At 49.6% G+C, this 19,032-nt stretch overlaps 1 protein-coding gene across 1 annotated transcript; it reads left to right on the top strand.

Annotated features, from left to right (window-relative positions):
- The first annotated feature begins 657 nt into the window (after nucleotides 1–657).
- CHST3 (carbohydrate sulfotransferase 3) lies at nucleotides 658–3,527 on the top strand. Its single transcript, XM_079900137.1, has 2 exons — nucleotides 658–860; nucleotides 2,244–3,527. The coding sequence occupies exons 1-2, from the start codon at nucleotides 703–705 to the stop codon at nucleotides 3,523–3,525; spliced, it is 1,440 nt and encodes a 479-aa protein (XP_079756263.1). The 5' UTR covers nucleotides 658–702; the 3' UTR covers nucleotides 3,526–3,527.
- The last annotated feature ends 15,505 nt before the right edge of the window (nucleotides 3,528–19,032 follow it).

Raw genomic sequence — 19,032 nt, 5'->3', positions numbered from 1 at the left:
CAGCAGAAACTAACAACATTGTAAATCAACTACACTCCAATAAAATTTTTTTAAAAGCCAATAGTGCTGACGCTAAGAAACCCTAGCCTATATAAACACACTATGTCTGCAGCTTGCTTATGTATAATATATACACATTATTTATATATAAAATTATAACATATTGGGTTGGCCAAAAAGTTCGTTGGGTTTTTCTGTAACATCTTACGGAAAATCCTGAGCGAACTTTTTGGCCAACCCAATACATAGTAGATTATTCACGTCAGCATTAGTAGATCCACCTCATTATTCTTCGTGGCTGCATAATAATCCACTGCTTGCTCCAGCATATTTTATTTAGATGTTTTCACTCTTTGGCTATTGCAAACATGTTTACTGCAAGGAGTATTCTTTTCATACACTTGCCTTTCAGTCATGTGTGAAGTCAAAGCATAAACTGCTGGAAGTGACATGGACGAATCAGAAGGTTCATTGGTATTTTGAATGACCTCATTTCAAGTCTCTGGGGCATAGTCCATTGGGAGAGTGGGTCTGGGGTTCTGACAAAACAGGGCTGTGGTCCCCAAAAGTCTGGTGGAAAAGCTCCTGTTTGTTCTCATCTACAGACAAGGGTGTCCTGACCGCTCATCTCTCCACAGGACCAGGTGTCCCCCACCTGAACAACGAGCCAGGTCCTGAGTGATGTCCCCAAGCTGAGTGCCCATGGCCCTACCCTTCCCCATGGAGAAAGGACTCACTCTGCCCCAGGACTGCCGACACTTTCTGCACAGCCTGAGAATGAGGAGCAAATATGCCCTTTTCCTGGCTTTTGTGGTGGTGGTTTTTGTCTTCATTGAAAAGGAAAATAAAATCATATCAAGGTGAGGGATGCAAGCCCAAGTCTTCCCTATCAAGGTGGGGTGGGTGGGGGCAGAGAGGTAGCTTATAGGGCTCTCTGTGGACCTACAAAGGCAATCCCTCAACCAGTAATCATCAGACCTCTCCTGTGCCCAGGCAGTAGGTCATGCCCATGTCCTCAGGACCGCACAGCTGTGAGACTTGGGCTCCAGACTCAGGCAGTCTGAGTTGGAATCCTGATTCTGGCACTTTTTTTTGGCCGCAGCGCACGTCTTTCAGGATCTTAGTCCCCCCACCAGGGATTGAACCCATGACCCCTGCAGTGGAAGTATGGAGTCCTAACTACTGGACCGCCAGGGAATTCCCCTGATTCTGGCCCTTTCTAGCTGTGACAGCTTAGACAAATTATTTCACTTTTCTGTCTTAAGTCTCTCTTCTGTAAAATGTGACTAATAATGGGGCCTGCCTTGTTGTAAAGATTAAATAAGAAAATGTAAAAGCGTTTAGCCCTGTGCCTGACACACAGTTGGTGTCCTGTACTTGCTGGCTGTGGTTATTATTATTAATTAACTTCCTGGCCTAGGATGATGCCTCACATTAACAGCATATCTCCTATACCAATCTGAAGTCATGGATGAGGGTGAGGCAGGGTCCTGGTACAGATACCGTGGTGGGCAGGGCTGCCATGTTCAGCTGCCCAGGTTGTGCACTGTTCAACTCCAGGGGTGTGCACTCACAACAGCTACGCTGGGAATGCTGCCCCCTAGAGTTGGCAGTGTACCGCTGTGTGCAGTGGCCCTGCTAGTGGGCCTGCAAGACATAGAAAGATTTCACAGACCTTCTCTCCCAAGCACAACCCCTGCAAGAAAGTATCAACCAGGATGGGTAGGTTAGGAATAGGGCTATGTAGTAGGCACTATGTCAGTGCCCTGCCCGGGTTCCTTAGCATGGACTGCTCCAGTTTGTGCCTACTGGGTCCTATTGCAAGATCCTGCAACTCTCCACCTGAGGGCATTCTCTCCACCTGCACACTGGCAAGCCACAAGTCCTGGGGAGTAAATGCCTCTGGGAGCAGCCCTCAGCCAAGGCCAACTGGGAGCTTCACACCCCTTGGGTAGAGAATCCTGAGGTGTGTTCAATCTACACCGTCTCCTGGGGTTCCTCCGGCAGAGCGATTTGGCCACAGGGGTAGCCTGCTCACCCTTATGGACTTCCTTTCCTCCCTGTCTCACTTCCCTACCCCTCTACCCGTTCTTCCTGTGATCAAGTCCCAAATAAACTACTTACACTCAAATCCTTGCCTCAGAGTCGGCTTCTGGGTGATTATCCTGGGATGCTCCTCAGGGTGGCACAGGGGATGGAGTCCCCAGTCAGTCATTGACCCCGGTATCCCTCTGTTCTCACAGGGTCTCGGACAAACTGAAGCAGATCCCCCAATCCCCGGCAGATGCCAATAGCACCGACCCAGCCCTAGTCTTGGCCGAGAACGCATCCCTCCTGTCCCTGAGTGAGCTGGATTCGGCCTTCACGCAGCTGCAGAGCCGCCTGCGAAACCTCAGTCTGCAGCTAGGCGTGGCGCCGGCAGAGGAGGCTGAGGAGGAGACCACAGAGTGGGAGCAGGAGTCCCGCCCACCCGCCGAGGCCCCGCCCCGGCGCCACTTGCTCCTCATGGCCACCACGCGCACGGGCTCCTCGTTTGTGGGCGAGTTCTTCAATCAGCAGGGCAACATCTTCTACCTCTTCGAGCCGCTGTGGCACATCGAGCGCACGGTGTCTTTCGAGCAGGGCGGCGCCAACGCCGCAGGCTCGGCCCTGGTATACCGCGACGTGCTCAAGCAGCTCTTCCTGTGCGACCTGTACCTCCTGGAGCATTTCATCATCCCGGCACCCGAGGACCACCTGACCCAGTTCGTGTTCCGCCGGGGCTCCAGCCGCTCCCTCTGCGAGGACCCTGTCTGCACGCCCCTCGTCAAGAAGGTATTCGAGAAGTACCCCTGCAAGAACCGCCGCTGCGGCCTCCTCAACATGACGCTGGCCTCCGAGGCCTGCCGCCGCAAGGAGCACATGGCAATCAAGGCCGTCCGCATACGGCAGCTGGAGTTCCTGCAGCCGCTGGCCGAGGACCCCCGTCTGGACCTCCGCGTCATCCAGCTGGTGCGCGACCCCCGCGCTGTGCTAGCCTCCCGCATGGTGGCCTTCGCCGACAAGTACGAGACCTGGAAGAACTGGCTGGCCAAGGGACAGGACCAGCTGAGGGAGGAGGAGGTGCTGCGGCTGAAGGGCAACTGTGAGAGCATCCGCCTGTCCGCTGAGCTGGGCCTGAGGCAGCCGGCCTGGCTGCGGGGCCGCTACATGCTGGTGCGCTACGAGGACGTGGCCCTCAGGCCGCTGCAGAAGGCCCAGGAAATGTACCGCTTTGCAGGCATTCCCCTGACCCCGCAGGTGGAGGACTGGATCCAGAAGAACACCCAGGCGGCGCACGACGGCATCTACTCCACGCAGAAGAACTCCTCGGAGCAGTTTGAGAAGTGGCGCTTCAGCATGCCCTTCAAGCTAGCGCAGGTGGTACAGGCTGCCTGCGGCCCCGCCATGCGCCTCTTTGGCTACAAGCCTGTGCAGGACGCCGCCTCGCTCTCCAACCGCTCCGTCAGCCTGCTGGAGGAGCGCGGCACCTTCTGGGTCACGTAGGGGACCCGGGGCGTCGAGCACCCCTCCTGGTGAAAGCCCCGTCTTGCCTGCCTCACCCAGGCCAGCTGGGAGCCTGCAGCGCCGCCGCGGGGGTGGGCGGGAAGACGTGCAGGGCGTAGGTGGCGCCTGCGCTGTAGAAGTAGGCCCTCAGCCCGCTCGCTTCCCGCCCTAGCTGTGGGCCTGGAGCTTCCCGCTGAGAACAGGACAGTGGCCAGTCCTTTTCAGGGCTGCAAACCCAGACCTAAGGGGCTGTGGTGTCCTGAGCAGGCCCAGGCAGGCCCGAGCCTATTGACAAGCCTTTCTCGCCTCTCTCTCCCTCTCTCTCTCTCTGTCTCTCTGTCTGTCTGTCTGTCTCTCTCTCTCTCTCTCTCTCTCTCTCTCTCTCTCTCTCTCTCTCTCTCTCACACACACACACACACACACACACACACACAGAAATATACATGAAACACACATAGGTGCCTGTAGACCCTGTGGGTCAGAGTCCACAAATATTTAACAACCAGAAGGGGTTTCAGACACTGACTAGCCACAGTCAGACCCCCTGCTGTACTCAGTGTCAACCTTTCAGTTTCCGAATTTCTCCATAATCCAGTGTGGCATCTGGGTGGGTCCCTGGGGAGAGGTGAAATCCGCTCTATATAGAGCTACAAAACAAACACACACATATAAAGACAAATACCTACACTCACACCACACAGAGAGGCAGAAGAACATAAAAACACAAACACACACACAGAAAAAACCTTCCCCGTTGCCTTATGCTTTATCTGTATCACACACCTAAAGAAAAGCCTCTGCTGACCTTTTAGAGTTATTCGGGGAGGGGGGAATGATATACGGTCATGGGCCATGACCCTGTTCCCCATCCAAGCTCGAGGCTGAACGGTGGATGCAGAACTGCCAAGTCCATGGCCTCTGCCCACCTTAGATGCTCGTGGCTACCTCCCCTGACCCATTCGTGTCCTTGCTGCTAGCAGGCAGCATGGTTTGAAATGGCATGCCTGACCCTCGTGTGATTGCAGCCCGAAGACCCTGTCCTAGCTCAGTTGGCTCCCCGAGAGCAGGTCCATATTTGAAAGCGGCCTCAAGCCTGACTGGCAGGAGCATCAGTGGTCCCTGGAGGCAAAAGGCAGCTCATGAGTCCTGTCATTTCCTGCCAGGCCGCTGTGGGGCAAGGCGCAGAAGGAAATACAGAGTGCTCCTAAGGGAGAAGTCACATCAGGATACCCCGTCCCCCGAGAAGACAGGGACAGAGGTCAGCCACATGGTTGGTCGTCATGGTTATGTGGTTAGTGTCTGGAATTCCTCATTTAGGGCTCTGGGAAGAGTATTGCTCAATGTGGGATGGGGTGCATGTTTCATTTTTTTTTAAGTTATTTATGGTTTGGTCTCTTGTGGCTGTGTTTTCAGGTTTGTTTCTACAGGAGTGCTGCTTGGAAGCATTGTGGGCTTGAGGGGCTGAGGGGGGCCAGGAAGACCAGTGGGGAGCACTTTGGCTCCTGCTGGAGGAAGAGGAGGAGGAGCCTTCCCCCAGAAGAACCAGAGCCAAGGTGGCCACATGGCAGCCCACAGCGCCCCACGGGCTTTTTTGTTTGATCCAACGTGGAACAAATGTCAGAAACCAGTGGCGTTCTTTGCTGAGTGTCCAGAGGCAGCATAAATTAGCAATCCTCATCCCCTCCCCAAGAAGAGGCCAGATTTGAACATCTCTCCCAGGTCCTAACATATTTCCTGGGGCGTCAGGGTCCTGTGACCAAGCAGATGTCCCCAGAGTGGAAGCGTTTCCCCATTCCCACCCCAAACTAGGGAGCAGCACTCAGTACCACCTCAGAACTTGCAGGAAGCGTCAGCAGTTCACTAAGGGCTATTTCTGACTTCCTGGACAACCTCTGTATCAGATCCGTCTCATTGTCAAGCCCAGAGGGCTGAGTTTTGTTTTGAGTATTATGGGGAGCAGGGAAATACAGGATCTGGGTCCAGCTAGTGTTGCCATAGGGAAGGGGGGGGGGTGTCCTGGCAGGAAGCCAGCCTTTGAAAAGGTGAGGACAGTGGCCATCTTGTGGGATCCATTACAGTCAGTGCGTTTGAGCTGCTGGGTCTCCATCACCATGGATTCAGCCAGTCGAGGAAGTCTCTAGGTTTTCTGTTCCAAGAATAAATTGTGCCGGGAAATGGCTCTAATCTGGGGTCCAAAGGGACTCCAGCTCTGAAAACTTGATCCTGGGGCAGAGTGGGGCCAGGATGATTCTGGCAGGCCCAGAAGTACTGGCCATTCTTCCCCAGCCCTTGCCCTGCTCCCTCCACTGTTCCCCACCTGGGGGTGGTGGGAGGCAGGAACCTCTATCCAAGGCCCTTTCTGGTTCCTGGGGCCCTCCTAGTGTGGACTGCAGACTTCTTCCTTCTTCCCTTACTGTGCCTCTGGGGCCAAGGCCTCCACCCCTGAGCTCTGAGGACTATGCCGAGAATGGACCTTTGGGACTTCTCAGGACATTATCAATTTGTACACTGCAGGTTGACTTAATTTATTTATTTTGTGAAAAAGAAGAGACAGAAAATATTTTATTTTTTGCAGGGACTCAAAGCTGTACCCAAATCAAAAAAGACGATAATAATAGAAACCATTCACTTCATACATACAAGGACACTCCAAGACGATTCAGAATACACGAGAGGACAAAACTGAGCGTGGGAGTCACGATGGCCGCAGGGTATTTTTTTAGCTCGGTTTCCTCTTGTTGATTTGAAGATATGACAGTAAGGCCCTTTCTGCTATATTACCTTTGTCCAGGTATCTGAAATAGGACACACCTCAAGAGAGTGTTGCCTTGGGCTTAGCAATGCTCTGGGAACCCTTGGGGTTTAGGGAGGAGAGGGAGGGATGACTACTGACTCTACACTCCATGGGACCTGGTTGGAGTAACGTGTGAGGGGTTTTCAGCAGGGAGCTGGGCTAGGGGAGGTGGTCCAGCTGGGAGCTAGTGCCTCCTCTTCCAGCGAGGCCAGCCCTGGTTTCTCTGCTCCCTCTGGCCCCCCACGAGCCTTCACCTCCACAGCACCCACCTGCCTGGAGACAGAGGGAGTGTTGAGGCCTCACCTCCGCCCACCGCCAGCTTCCTGGGAACAAGAGGCTCATTCAGCAATGAGCGTTTATTCGTTTTTCTTTTTCTTCATGAAGACCTCTTTAGCCCAGCCTATAAAAATAGTTCAGAACATTCCAGGCCTTGGTGAGACAGGGCAGTGTCCAACACCCTCAGGCTGTCGCCACTGCTGCCCATTCCTGGCTTCTCCTCTGGGCCTTGTTTATAAACCTTGGAGTGGATGAGGACATGGGGGGAAGGGTCTTTGGGAGCAGGATTTTGCGGGGGCAGGATTCCTGAGTCCCATGAAGAGGGAAAAAGAAGAAGCAGATCTCTGTAGCATGGCCCTTGCAGGTTATCACCAACTTATTATTAAGGTTGAGAGACGTAAGCAAATTCTAGCCCTCTGTCCCTTTATGTGATGCACTCGCTTGAAAATAAGTAACCAAATGAACAGGGGAAAAAAATGTTTCCCTGCCAGCACCCTCAGCCTGGGAGCTATGCCAGAGGCTGGTCTAATGGGGCAGCTGCTAACCAAACCCTTAAGAGCAGAGGACCCAACCGACCCATTACAAGAACATCTTTCCCTTCCACCTCTGCTTTCTGAACAAGCTCCAGGAGGTCCCTGTCCCAGAAGACGTATGCTTGGCCTAGAGAGCAGACAGGAGATGTAAGCATCAGATGGTCTGGTCCTGACCCTGAAGGTCTCTTCCAGCCCTGGTTCTGTGTTAATTGACTATGAGGCCTATCCCTTCAGAAGCCCTGGATTATGAAGGACAGGGGCAGAAGACTGGATGGCTGTGTCCCCAAGGCAGTCCTCTCCCACTCCCATCCCCAAAGACTGAAAGCAAAGGTGGGTCTCAGAGGGGTGGGTTCCTGAGGCAGGGAGAGTGGGGTGGGGGAACAGATGCCTGCAGAGGATGCTCCTTCTTTAAACTTGTGCAGTCTGACAAGCTCCAAGAAGTGGATCTTGTTAGTCTGCACAAATTTAAAGAAGGAGCGTCCTCTGAGTTCCAAAGTTAATGAGTTTGCCTGTGAAGATTCCTAGCACATGGTCCAGCTAGAAGGCAGGGAGGCGGCCCAGAGTTTCCTGAATGTAGCCACATGGCCTTTCAACTGCCCATGGTTTCAGAAGAGTGGAAGCTGCTCTTTACCTCAAAAGGATGAAGCAGAGTTGGCAGCTCAGATGTCATAAGAACTTCAAGATCCTAGGGTCTTGTGACCTTTGTCATTCCATACTGTGCATGGGGGACTAGTTAGTTATGTGTTTCCAAGATTACATGGTACCATCCTCAGGGCCTAGCTCATACTGTAGACCAGGTATTTTATTTGTATTTATTTGTCAAATAAAATGACCTATGTTCCCTGCTTCTTCTGTCATTGGGCTTGAACTGGTCACCCCCTAAAGTCTCCCTTTCATCTGTACTTTCTAGGCCAAGTCTGCCTGGCTCCCCTGCTCCCTCCTGGTTCCTGCAAACTCTTTTTGCCAAGAATTTTGGCCCCCTGTCATGTTTCATGGGCGCATAGTACAGGATACCCCTTCATGGCCATACGTGGCCATGGTATGTACATATGTGTCCACACGTGTGTATGTGTAGCATGTAGCTCAGCCTGCTTGGCCATGTTGCTCCCAGCCCCCTTGCCGTCAATGTCCCAGATGTTCTTGTCGTGGCTACAATCTCCTGGAAACACAGGGGCTGCCTTCAGAAAGCTGGTGGCCACCACCAGTCAGGATCTTCTCTGCAGAACAGAATGTGAACCCATCACCTGATGGCTTACTTGATTTATTTAATTAAAAATGAAAACGCGCAATGAGCAGAATCTGAAATGTCTCTGCCCTCTTTTTTGCGTTTATTCTCAGCAGCAACTGGGTTGTAAAAATTTAACAGGAAAATTTGTACGTCAATTATATCTCAATAAAGCTGGAGTGGGGAGGGGAATAGGAAAAAAAAAAAAAGTAACAGGGAAAAAAATTAGCAGCAGTAGGAAAGGGGTAACTTCCAGCATGAAGCAGGTCAGAAAAACTGCCTACTCTTCAGGGGTGAAAGGCACAAGGGAAGCACGGATAAGTGCAGAGGGTGTGATGAATATTCTTTTACCAGAATGGCAGAGCTGGTGATAACTGTTTGGAGTTGGCTACAAGGATGAGGTCTGAGAGAGAAATACCTCATCATTGTCGGGGAGGGACAAGAACATTAGCTAAAGGTCAGGGGACCTGGGGACAAGTCCCAGCCTTGCCACTCTCTGGCCCTGTGACCTTGGGCAAGTCACTTCCCTTAATCTGTACCCCAGTTTCCGTTAGAATGAAAGGTGTAATTAGTAGTTGATAACCATTGTTCCAAAAAAGTCCCTTTAGGGATGGATTGAAGTCAGCTGAAAGGGCAGGCAACGCTCTCACTCGGAGCAACTGTGCGTTCATTCACTTCACATGTTGAAAGAGTACTTAAGATTTCATTTGGCCTTCAACAAAATCTCAAAAATCACCTGAGATTGCCAAGAACCCTTTCAACTAAGAAATTTAATGCAATTACATTGCTGTATCAGTCATATCAACTTAGTGCAAATTAAATTTCCACGCTTTTGTTTCCTAACAGCCACCTGGAGGGAATGGGCATTTCCTCAGGGAAAAGGGCGAGGGTTCCTTTTGGAACACAGGAAGACAGAGCTGGTGGAGCTTTGTGGGTTTGGGGACAGACGGGAAGTAGGAACTGCAGCAGCCATGAGGAGGCAGAGAAGAGCTGAGCACTGGGGACAACGGTCCCTGGAGTGAAGGGGTGACAGAGTGAAGCATGATATGAGGAAATGAGACCTCTTCCCCAAAACTCAAACCTGTATCTCTGTCATTCCACCCAGGCCAGGTCTTGGAAGCTCAAACCATTTCCCTCCCAACCCTTAAAATATAGGAGTCAGCACATGACATCCCGACCTGGGTGGAACCTCGGCCACCCCGTCCCCAGCCAGGTGCCATTGCTGTGTCCAATCTGCTGGGGACTGGATATATTTAGTTTAATTTCTAGGCTGTGTTTCCTACCACAAATGGCCACCTGGAGAATCAAATTGCCCTAATCATAGAGCAGAGACTAGCAACGTCCCCACGCACTGGCCCCCTCAGCCACCAGCCTAGGCTGAGCCTCCTTTCACTCCCAGACCTCTTAGGGTTCCTGAATCTTCCTGCACTACACCCCAAGTTATCCACCCTGGAAAGAAGCCGAACACCCCATGGGGTCTCGGAGGGGCAGTCAGCTGGCTCCATCCCTGCAGGCAGTTTGATCACCAGCAGAGAGAGGCCTTGGACTTGTGCCACTTGCTCACGGAGCCCTGCCAGGCCCCGCACTGCCAGGTCCTAGAGTCTGTAGCAGTGCCCCAAGTGTTTTTGGAGGAACTGTTGTCACCTAACCTCTCTTAAGAAGTCATAGTGCACATTAGTGCATTAAAGGCTCTTAGAAGCCCTGCTTTCCTCTGTCTGACCCAGCTTACAAGGATTCACTCATAACAAATTTTATGGGTGGAATTCTTTTACCATGAAAACTTTTTTTGTTTGCCGAACAAGATTTTCAAGACTTTGGCATTCTATAGAACAATGTGTACCTACCAGATACCTGCAAGTGTAAGACTAAAAGCCATGGTAAGCAGACAATAAGGTGGTAGGTGAAGTGGCTGGGGAGAAAAAGTCCAGGGTTTCAGGGCCCCATCCCACTTTCACATCATTCTCACTGAGCTGCAGGCCAGGGGCAAGAGTCAGCCTGTGTGGGGAGTAGCAGCCTCAGGGTCACTATGGGTCAGAGTTCACAGCTCCAAGGCATCCATGCAGCTGTCATAAAACCTCCCAGTCGCTTGAAACCCTTCGTGTCCTCAAATCAACCCACACCTGCAGGGCCTCTGTGGCATTACCCAAAAGATGTGTTGACCCCCACAGAGAGTGGAGACCCTGGAGAACCAGGCCAGGCATAAACACCACAGGACAGTATTGATCTGAGAAACTAGAGCTTGGGGTCATTCTTAAAGGAGTCATTTCTGAAACAGCCGGACAAAGGTTACCAACAGTAAATGGGTTCCCTGGAGATGTAATCCCCTAGTAGCTAGTAAACGCCTTGCTAAATGCTGCTGTGCAGTTTATTAGAAGAGCAAGCAAGTAGTAAAGACTCAGCAGGAGGGGTTTCCTCAAGAAAATCAGAATAAGAGAAGGAGGGAAGGAAGGAAGGAAGGAAGGGAGGAAGGAAGGAAGGAAGGAAGGAAGGGAGGGAGGGAGGGACGGAGGGAGGGACGGAGGGAGGGAGGGGGGAACAGAGAGTGACAGCTAGGAGGGGACATTCTCACGAGATGCAGGGGAAGAATAAAGCCAAGCTGCTGGAAAGAGCACCCATGAGAATAGCCAAAGCCATGATGCCGAAGCATTTAAGGGATGTCAGGGTCAGGCCAGGCCCAGGTACACACATAGCCCTGCACAGCACTGGCCATGGACCAAATCTACCCTGTGGATGTGTGGTCCATGCATGGTCTGCTTTTCTTTTTAACAACTGGCCACCACTTTAAAATTAAGGGATTTTATATAAAAACCAGATTTCTGCTTCCTCTTGAAAACTGGGTCACTTGGTTTGAATTACACCACAAGCTGATGCTGAGACAAAGATTTGAGAGCAAATGGTTTATGTGGGAGCTGCAGACAGCCTGGCAGGGGAGGAGGGGAAGAGGGGAGGAGACAGCCAGCCAAGGGTGCAGGGTTGAGCCAGCTGCCACCTTGGACAACTGGAGCTGAACGCCTCCAGGAAGTGCATAAAGCTTGAACCTTGGAATGATCTGAGATGAGGGGTGAGGTGAGGGAGCCCAAGAGTATTCCTACATCAAAGACCTGTCAGTCCCCACCTCCCAGAGCAATGGAAATAAAAACAAAAATAAACAAATGGGACCTAATGAAACTTAAAAGCTTTTGCACAGCAAAGGAAACCATAAACAAGACCAAAAGACAACCGTCAGAATGGGAGAAAATATTTGCAAACGCATCCACGGACAAAGGATTAATCTCCAAAATATATAAACAGCTCATGCAGCTCAATATCAAAAAAACAAACAACCCAATCCAAAAATGGGCAGGAGACCTAAACAGACATTTCTCCAAAGACGACATACAGATGGCCAAGAAGCACATGAAAAGCTGCTCAACATCACTAATCATTAAAGAAATGCAAATCAAAACTACAATGAGGTATCACCTCACACCAGTTAGAATGGGCATCATTAGAAACTCTACAAACAACAAATGCTGGAGAGGGTGTGGAAGAAAGGGAACCCTCTTGCACTGTTGGTGGGAATGTAAATTGACACAGCCACTATGGAGACCAGTATGGAGGTTCCTTAAAAAACTAAAAATAGAATTATCATATGACCCAGCATACTACAGGGCATATACCCAGAAAAAAAAAACATAATTCAAAAAGACACATGCACCCCAATGTTCATTGCAGCACTATTTACAATAGCCAGGTCATGGAAGCAACCTAAATGCCCATCGACAGACAAATGGATAAAGAAAATGTGGCACATATATACAATGGAATATTGCTCAGCCATAAAAAGGAACAAAACTGGGTCATTTGTAGAGACGTGGATGGACCTAGAGACTGTCATACAGAGTGAAGTAAGTCAGAAAGAGAAAAACAAATATTGTATATTAATGCATATATGTGGAATCTAGAAAAATGAAACAGATGAACTGGTTTGCAGGGCAGAAATAGAGACACAGATGTAGAGAACAAATGTATGGACACCAAGGGGGGAAGCAGGGGGCGGGGTGGTGGTGGTGGGATGAATTAGGAGATTGGGATTGACATATATACAGTCATATGTATAAAATAGATAACTAGGGCTTCCCTGGTGGCGCAGTGGTTGAGAGTCCGCCTGCCAATGCAGGGAACATGGGTTCGTGCCCCGGTCCGGGAGGATCCCACATGCTGCGGAGCGGCTGGGCCCGTGAGCCATGGCCACTGGGCCTGTGCGTCCGGAGCCTGTGCTCCGCAACGGGAGAGGCCACAACAGTGAGAGGCCCGCGTACCGCAAAAAAAAAAAAAAAGATAACTAATAAGAACCTACTGTATAAAAAGTAAATAAATAAAATTAAATTTTAAAAAGTTGTTCATATTTATACTTAAAAAAAGAATTATACATTATATTGGTAAAAATCTCAGAGTTGTTAAATTATCAGGATCTAGAAAATGCCAAGTATATATTAAAATTTACCTATGCCAGTAGAAAAAAAAAGAAAAAGAAGACCTGTCAGTCTTTGGCTGAAAGTTGTTCCTCGGAAGTATTAATTCCCCAGCACTTGCCCTGCTGGCAGAACAACATTCCAGAATTCTGAAAAAAGATGTCAGGCCCAGAGAGGAAGGAAGAGACAAGTGGTTGAAAGTTTCCAGATCACAGCGCAAATTTCCAGTGAAAGGTGTGAGATAGAGGCGGGGCCTGACAGCACCTGCTCCCTGGGGTGGTAGGTCACCTGGGGCTCTCATCCCAGCAGGAACAGCGGGCCTCAGCTGGGAGAAGGGCGGGGCCCAGTCTCCCTCTGGTCTCTCCAATACTAGGCAGCATTTATCACGGCATCTGCATTGATGTTTTACTTCCAACAGAGACATCCTCTCTGTCAATCCATGTCCCTCCAAAGTGAGAAAGCAACAGGTTAAGAGGGCCACAGCTGTGACTCCATCCATTAGGACAGCACCCCAGGCCCTGGAGTGTTTGAGTTTTCAAACCACAGCTTAAAGTCCTGGTGGAATGCTGGGGTCTGGGCTGGCTTTCCCGACAATGCTCCAGGGGACCCTTAATGCTTAGACCTCAGGAATAACATGGTTAGTCTGGAAACCATGGGCTCTGCCTAGGCCTGCCTGGTCAGAACACCATGGAACTCAACCTTCCCTTCACCATCTCTTACCACACCCTCCTGGATTTCTCCTGCCCACCCCTACCCCAAAACAGCTGCTGCCCACCTGTGCGAGAGGACAGAATAAGCAGTGAGGAGTAGCACAGGTTCTTTTCCCACCTGGAGGGTGGACAGAGCCAGCCGGCATCCAGTCCATACCAGAGCTACCCTCCCTTGAAAGTTTTCAACTTCTTTCTGCTCTGAGGCACATAGTAGACGATGCTCACCTGTGGGGCCCAACACATCCCTTGGGTGCGCTGTTGTGAAGATCAGCATGGCAATCTCCAGCGCCTGAGTTCAAATGCCACCCGTTCTTGCCCACCTAGGAAAGTTCAACAGGGTGACCAAGGAGAGTGTGTAAAAAGGCCAGGAGGATGAAGAGAACTTGAAGAGTTTGGGGACCGAGAAACAGTTTGCTCTGGCTGAGGTGATGAGACAAGAGGCTGGAGAGGAAAGCTAGGACCTGAGCGTGCAGGAGCCTCTAAGTCATGATAAGAGATTGGACTTGATCCCAAGAGCTATAGGGAACCGTGAAAGGTAGAATGAAGCAGCGTGGCCTGGCCTGATCAATTATGTCCCATTTTACAGATGAGAAGAGAGAGGCACAGAGAGCTGACATGACCGGTAGTGTCAGGATATGAATCCACATCCCTCCTCCTTGAAGACCCTTCTGTCCCATCTTTCGCCTCAAGTCTCCCACTTCGATCTGTTGAGACCCCAAAGGCCACGAAAAGGCTGTGGAGGACCAGAATGAAAGGCTTTCCTTTGAGATCATACAGAACAAGTCTGACCCCTCCCCTATGTGCCAGCTTTTCAAAGTCAGCCTGAGTCTGCTCTTCTCCAGCAAGGTGTCCTAGCTGTGTGACCTTGGACCAGTGAATTGCCGTCTCTGAGCCTTGGACTGCTCATGTATACAATGGGGATAATATCAATGTGAAGGACAGGGATGCATGTAGTGTGTCTGGTTCATGGTAAGCCCTGAATAAACAGTGGCTGCTATTACTTGAAGATAGAGGCCCTTCACCCTATTCACCCTCTTCTGGATGCCTCTCAGTTAATCAACGAATCAACAAGTATTTTGAAGGCTATAGGGAAGCCTAAATAGAGCATACAGTGGAACCTGGGCCAAATAGAATAGGTCCCTCAGCATCTGCCCCAGGCAGTCAAGCTGCCCCCTGCAGGACAAATCCTGAAAACCAGTGCTGAGATTCCAGCGACAGACCTTGAGATGGCTCACAGAGCAACGGGCAACTCCCAGAGTCTGGGTGAGTGAGTAGGACTAATCTTCTCTTTCCTTTTGGAAGCTTTCATTAATTCCACTTCTGTGTTTCAGCAGTCTCTTTCCTCTGACTTGATCTTGATTTCTTTAAGCAGTTTCCTTTCCAGGAAAAAAAATGCCCTCTGCCTTCTGTCTGTATGAGAGAAGAGACTGATTCTTGAGAACCAAGAAGATCTGAGTTTAAATCAATTCATTCAAAACATTGTCCAATGGGCAGCACTTCTCCCCCCTTCCCTGGTCCTGGAGGGGTCTGGCTGGCCCGAATGGAGGTGTGTTCACACTTGGTCTGCAGCCTACCGCTTCCTGAAGCAGGCAGGTCTCACTTGGCTGGGAGCAGAGCAACAGCTGAGAAGACATGTGTCAAGACATCACCTTGGAGGGACTTCCCTGGTGACGCAGTGGAGAAGACTCTGTGCTCCCAGTGCAGGGGGCCCGGGTTCGATCCCTGGTCGGGGAGAGGAATTGGATCCCACATGCATGCGGCAACTAGGAGTTCATGTGCCACAACTAAGGAGCCCGTGTGCCACAGCTGGGGAGCTGGCAAGCTGCAACTACGGAGCCCTGGAGCTGCAACTAAGGAGCCCACCTGCCGCAACTAAGAAGCCCATGTGCTGCAACTAAGGAGCGGTGAGCCACAACAAAGGAGCCCAAGAGCAGCGGCTAGAGGGCCCGCCTGCTGCAGCTGAGACCCAGCACAACCAAATAAATAAATAAATATATATATATATTTTTTTAAAGACTTCCCTTGGAAGTAGAAATCCAAGGACCCCATTACAGGGACATGCTCCCAACAGCTTACTTCTAGATGTTGTGCCCTTCAAGTTCTCTTTCATGGGTGGTTAAGCCTCAGTGAAAGGCTTCATATTGTCTCCCACTATGCCTGACACAGCACAAGTGGTGGCTGAATAAATGAATGAACGAATGAATGGTAAGGAAGTTTAAGAGGCACTTGGAATAAACAATTTTTTTTTCAATTGTAGTAAAATACACATGACATAAAATTTACTGTTAGTGACATTTACTGTTGGTGACATTTAGGACCTCCATAATAAGCAACAATCACCACTATCTAGTTCTAGAACATTTTCGTCACCCTAAAAGGGTACCCTCATATGCCCTGCAACCACAAATCTGCTTTCTGTCTCTATGGATGTGTCTGTTCTGGACATTTCATATAAATGGAATCATACAATATGTGACCTCTTGTGTCTGGCTCCTTTCACTTAGCATGATGTTTGCAGAATTCATCCATGCTGTAGGATGTATTCGAATTTCATTCCTTTTTAAGACTGAATTATAGTCCATTGTATGGATATACCACACTTTGCTCATCAACTCATTAGTTGATGGACACTTGGGTTGTTTCCATCTTTTGGCAGCACTTTCATTTAATGAACATTTCTTGAGCTCCTCCTATGACCCTGGCACCGTCCTGGGGACTTGCTCATCATCTATTATTGAATCCTCAGTACTGCTCTCAACTGGGTGGAAATTATTTCTCCATTTCAAATATAAAAGAACTGAGGCCCGACAAGGTTTAAGGAACTTGCTGAGATAGAAAGTAGCAGAAACAGTTCAGCCCATCAAACACTGGCTGGCAGAGCAACTAAGCTCGTGCGCCACAACTACTGAGCCTGCGCTCTAGAGTCCATGAGCCACAACTATTGAGCCCGTGCACTGCAACTACTGAAGCCTGCATGCTCTAGGGCCCACGTGCTGCAACTACTGAGCCCATGTGCTGCAACTACTGAAGCCTGCACACTTAGAGCCAGTGATCAGCAACAAGAAAAGCCACTGCAGTGAGAAGCCCGTGCACTGCAACGAAGAGTAGCCCCCCTGGCCAAAAGCCCTGTGCAGCAACAAAGACCCAAGGCAGCCAAAAACAAAACAAACAAACAAACAAACAAAAATGCCGGTTGTGTGCCCGCAGTATGCAGCCCCCCTGCCAGGCTGCAAGGCACAGAAGTGAAGAGCACAGTCCCTGTCTGCGCATTAAAAGACATCCCATGTCAGACTTGCCAGGCAGACTCAGTATCACTTACTTCTATACCCTCCATTTCATTGGAAACTCAGCAACAATTCCAGTATTGCTTAATTTGTAATCATCTGTACCAATAATTTCCCAATCAGGGAAAAATAAAACCCACCATCAGACCCCATGTCTGTGTCAGTCCCTCCCTGTATATGACTGATGGCACTGTCCAATTTGAGGTGGTTTGGGCCTCACTGGTTCAAGTGTAAGTCACCAGCTCCTTTGTGCCCTTTACAATGAGACAACACTCAGTCCATTTCTGTAGCAAGAGCTCCCTGAGCTTTATCAGTCTCCTCAAGAGGCCCAGGACCTCCACTCACTCAAAGTACCTCTCTCAAAACCCTCCAGATACTCACAATTGATCAATAATCATAATGATGATGATTTATTGAGCATGTACTATGTGCTAGGTACATGCCCAGTACCTTCTATGCATTATCTCCTTGGATGATCCTCCCAACCCTGCGAAATGGGTGATTGATTTGATAATTTTACTGATTATCCCCCATTTTATTGATGAGGAAACTAAGCCTTGGAGAGGTAGACCCTGGGTGGACCAGGTTGCAAACCCAGGTCTTTCTGCCCCAGAGCTTGACCTCAGAACAGCTGTGCCACACCACTGTGAGGACATCTGAGTGCTCAGAGCCTGTGACACCCTCATCCCTCTCCCTGGTGAAAGGATAAATAAAAGGCAGGTAATTGTCAGCCCAGTTGTCAATCCTGCAGATGTTGTCTGCCTCTGTGAACAGTGCTCATGGGATCCTGGCCAAGAAAGAGGCAGCGGGACCAGAGACTCTCTTTAGAATTTGGCTTTCAATGCCAGCAGGGCAGAGCTAAGGCAGGGAAACATCACATGTGGAGCTGCCCTCTAGATACAAGGCCACAGTAAACATAGGCATAAAGCTCAAATTCAGCAGACAGCCAAGAAATGCAAACCAAAACAAAAATGACCTCTTAAATTGGCAACAATTGTTTTTTTGGCCTCACCATGCAGCACTGGGGATCTTAGTTCCCCAAGCAGGGATCGAAACTGTGCCCCCTGCAGTGGAAGCGCAAAGTCCTAACCACTGGACTGCCAGGGAATTCCCAGCAACAGTTTTTTAAAATAGTAAAACCCAGTGCTGGTGAAGGCGTAGATAAACATCCATTCACCTGCTGGGAGGAAAGTTTGATGATATGCATCAAACACCTTAACATTTTTCATAACCTTTCATCCAGCAAATCTAGTACAGAAATTTATTCTAAGGAATTAACTGTGGCTGAATGCTAAGATTTAACGTTTTAAAACATTAAATGTTGTTTATAATAGTGAAAAACAAAAAAAAAAACCCTTAAGTGTTGAATAATAAGGAATTGGTCAAACAAATTATAGTTACACATATGAAGGGAAACTCTGCAGCTATTAAAATAATCATGCAGAAGACCTTTTATGACAGTTAAAGATGTTCAGGATATATTAGATAATAAAAGAGGGCTATAAAACTCCATTTATATAAAATATTCTTTATAATGTGAATATATTTGCACAGAGAAATTAACCAAACTGTTGACAGTAAATTACTTATCTAAATTTTAAACAACTTTTTAAACCAACATGTATTCCTTGCATTCATCACATAGTGTTTAAGAGCGTAACCTCTCTGGGGCTTCCCTGGTGGCGCAGTGGTTGAGAGTCCGCCTGCCGATGTAGGGGGCACGAGTTCGTGCCCCGGTCCGGGAGCATCCCGCATGTCGCAGAGCGGCTGGGCCTGTGAGCCATGGCCGCTGGGCCTGTGAGCCATGGCCGCTGGGCCTGTGCATCCGGAGCCTGTGCTCTGCAACGGGAGAGGCCACAACACTGAGAGGCCCGCGTATCAAAAAAAAAAAAGAGTGTAACCTCTGGAGTCAGGCTGCCTGAGTTCAAATCTCAACTCCATCCCTGATTCATGGAGACCTCTCTTGAAACCTTTCAGTTTTCAAGTACAAATGAGGGTAATAACAACACCAAAGCACCTGCTCAGGGGGTGTTGGGAGGCTCTAAATGAGAAGGTAATGTGTGATGTTCCCAGTCCAACGCCTCACGGTAATTTATCATCACCATTGCTATGATTACTATGACTAATTATGGTTATGATTACTAATACAACTTGTGCAATTAGAAGGGAGAAAAGCCTGAGCGTTTGCCCGCGTCCTCGCCCACCTCAGAAAGCCATGCCTGCCAGCTGCC

This window comes from Stenella coeruleoalba (genome assembly GCF_951394435.1).
Source record: "Stenella coeruleoalba genome assembly, chromosome: 16".
NCBI classification, from domain to species: Eukaryota; Metazoa; Chordata; class Mammalia; order Artiodactyla; family Delphinidae; genus Stenella; species Stenella coeruleoalba.
Note: the sequence above shows the minus strand (reverse complement) of the source record. Positions and strands in the feature narration are given on the sequence as shown.

Bases quoted from the DNA above. Each gene is read 5' to 3' on its own strand.
- CHST3 (XM_079900137.1), top strand. From the start codon at position 703: ATGGCCCTACCCTTCCCCATGGAGAAAGGACTCACTCTGCCCCAGGAC. The intron at 861-2,243 runs GTGAGGGATGCA...CTGTTCTCACAG, and splicing joins GAAAATAAAATCATATCAAG to GGTCTCGGACAAACTGAAGC.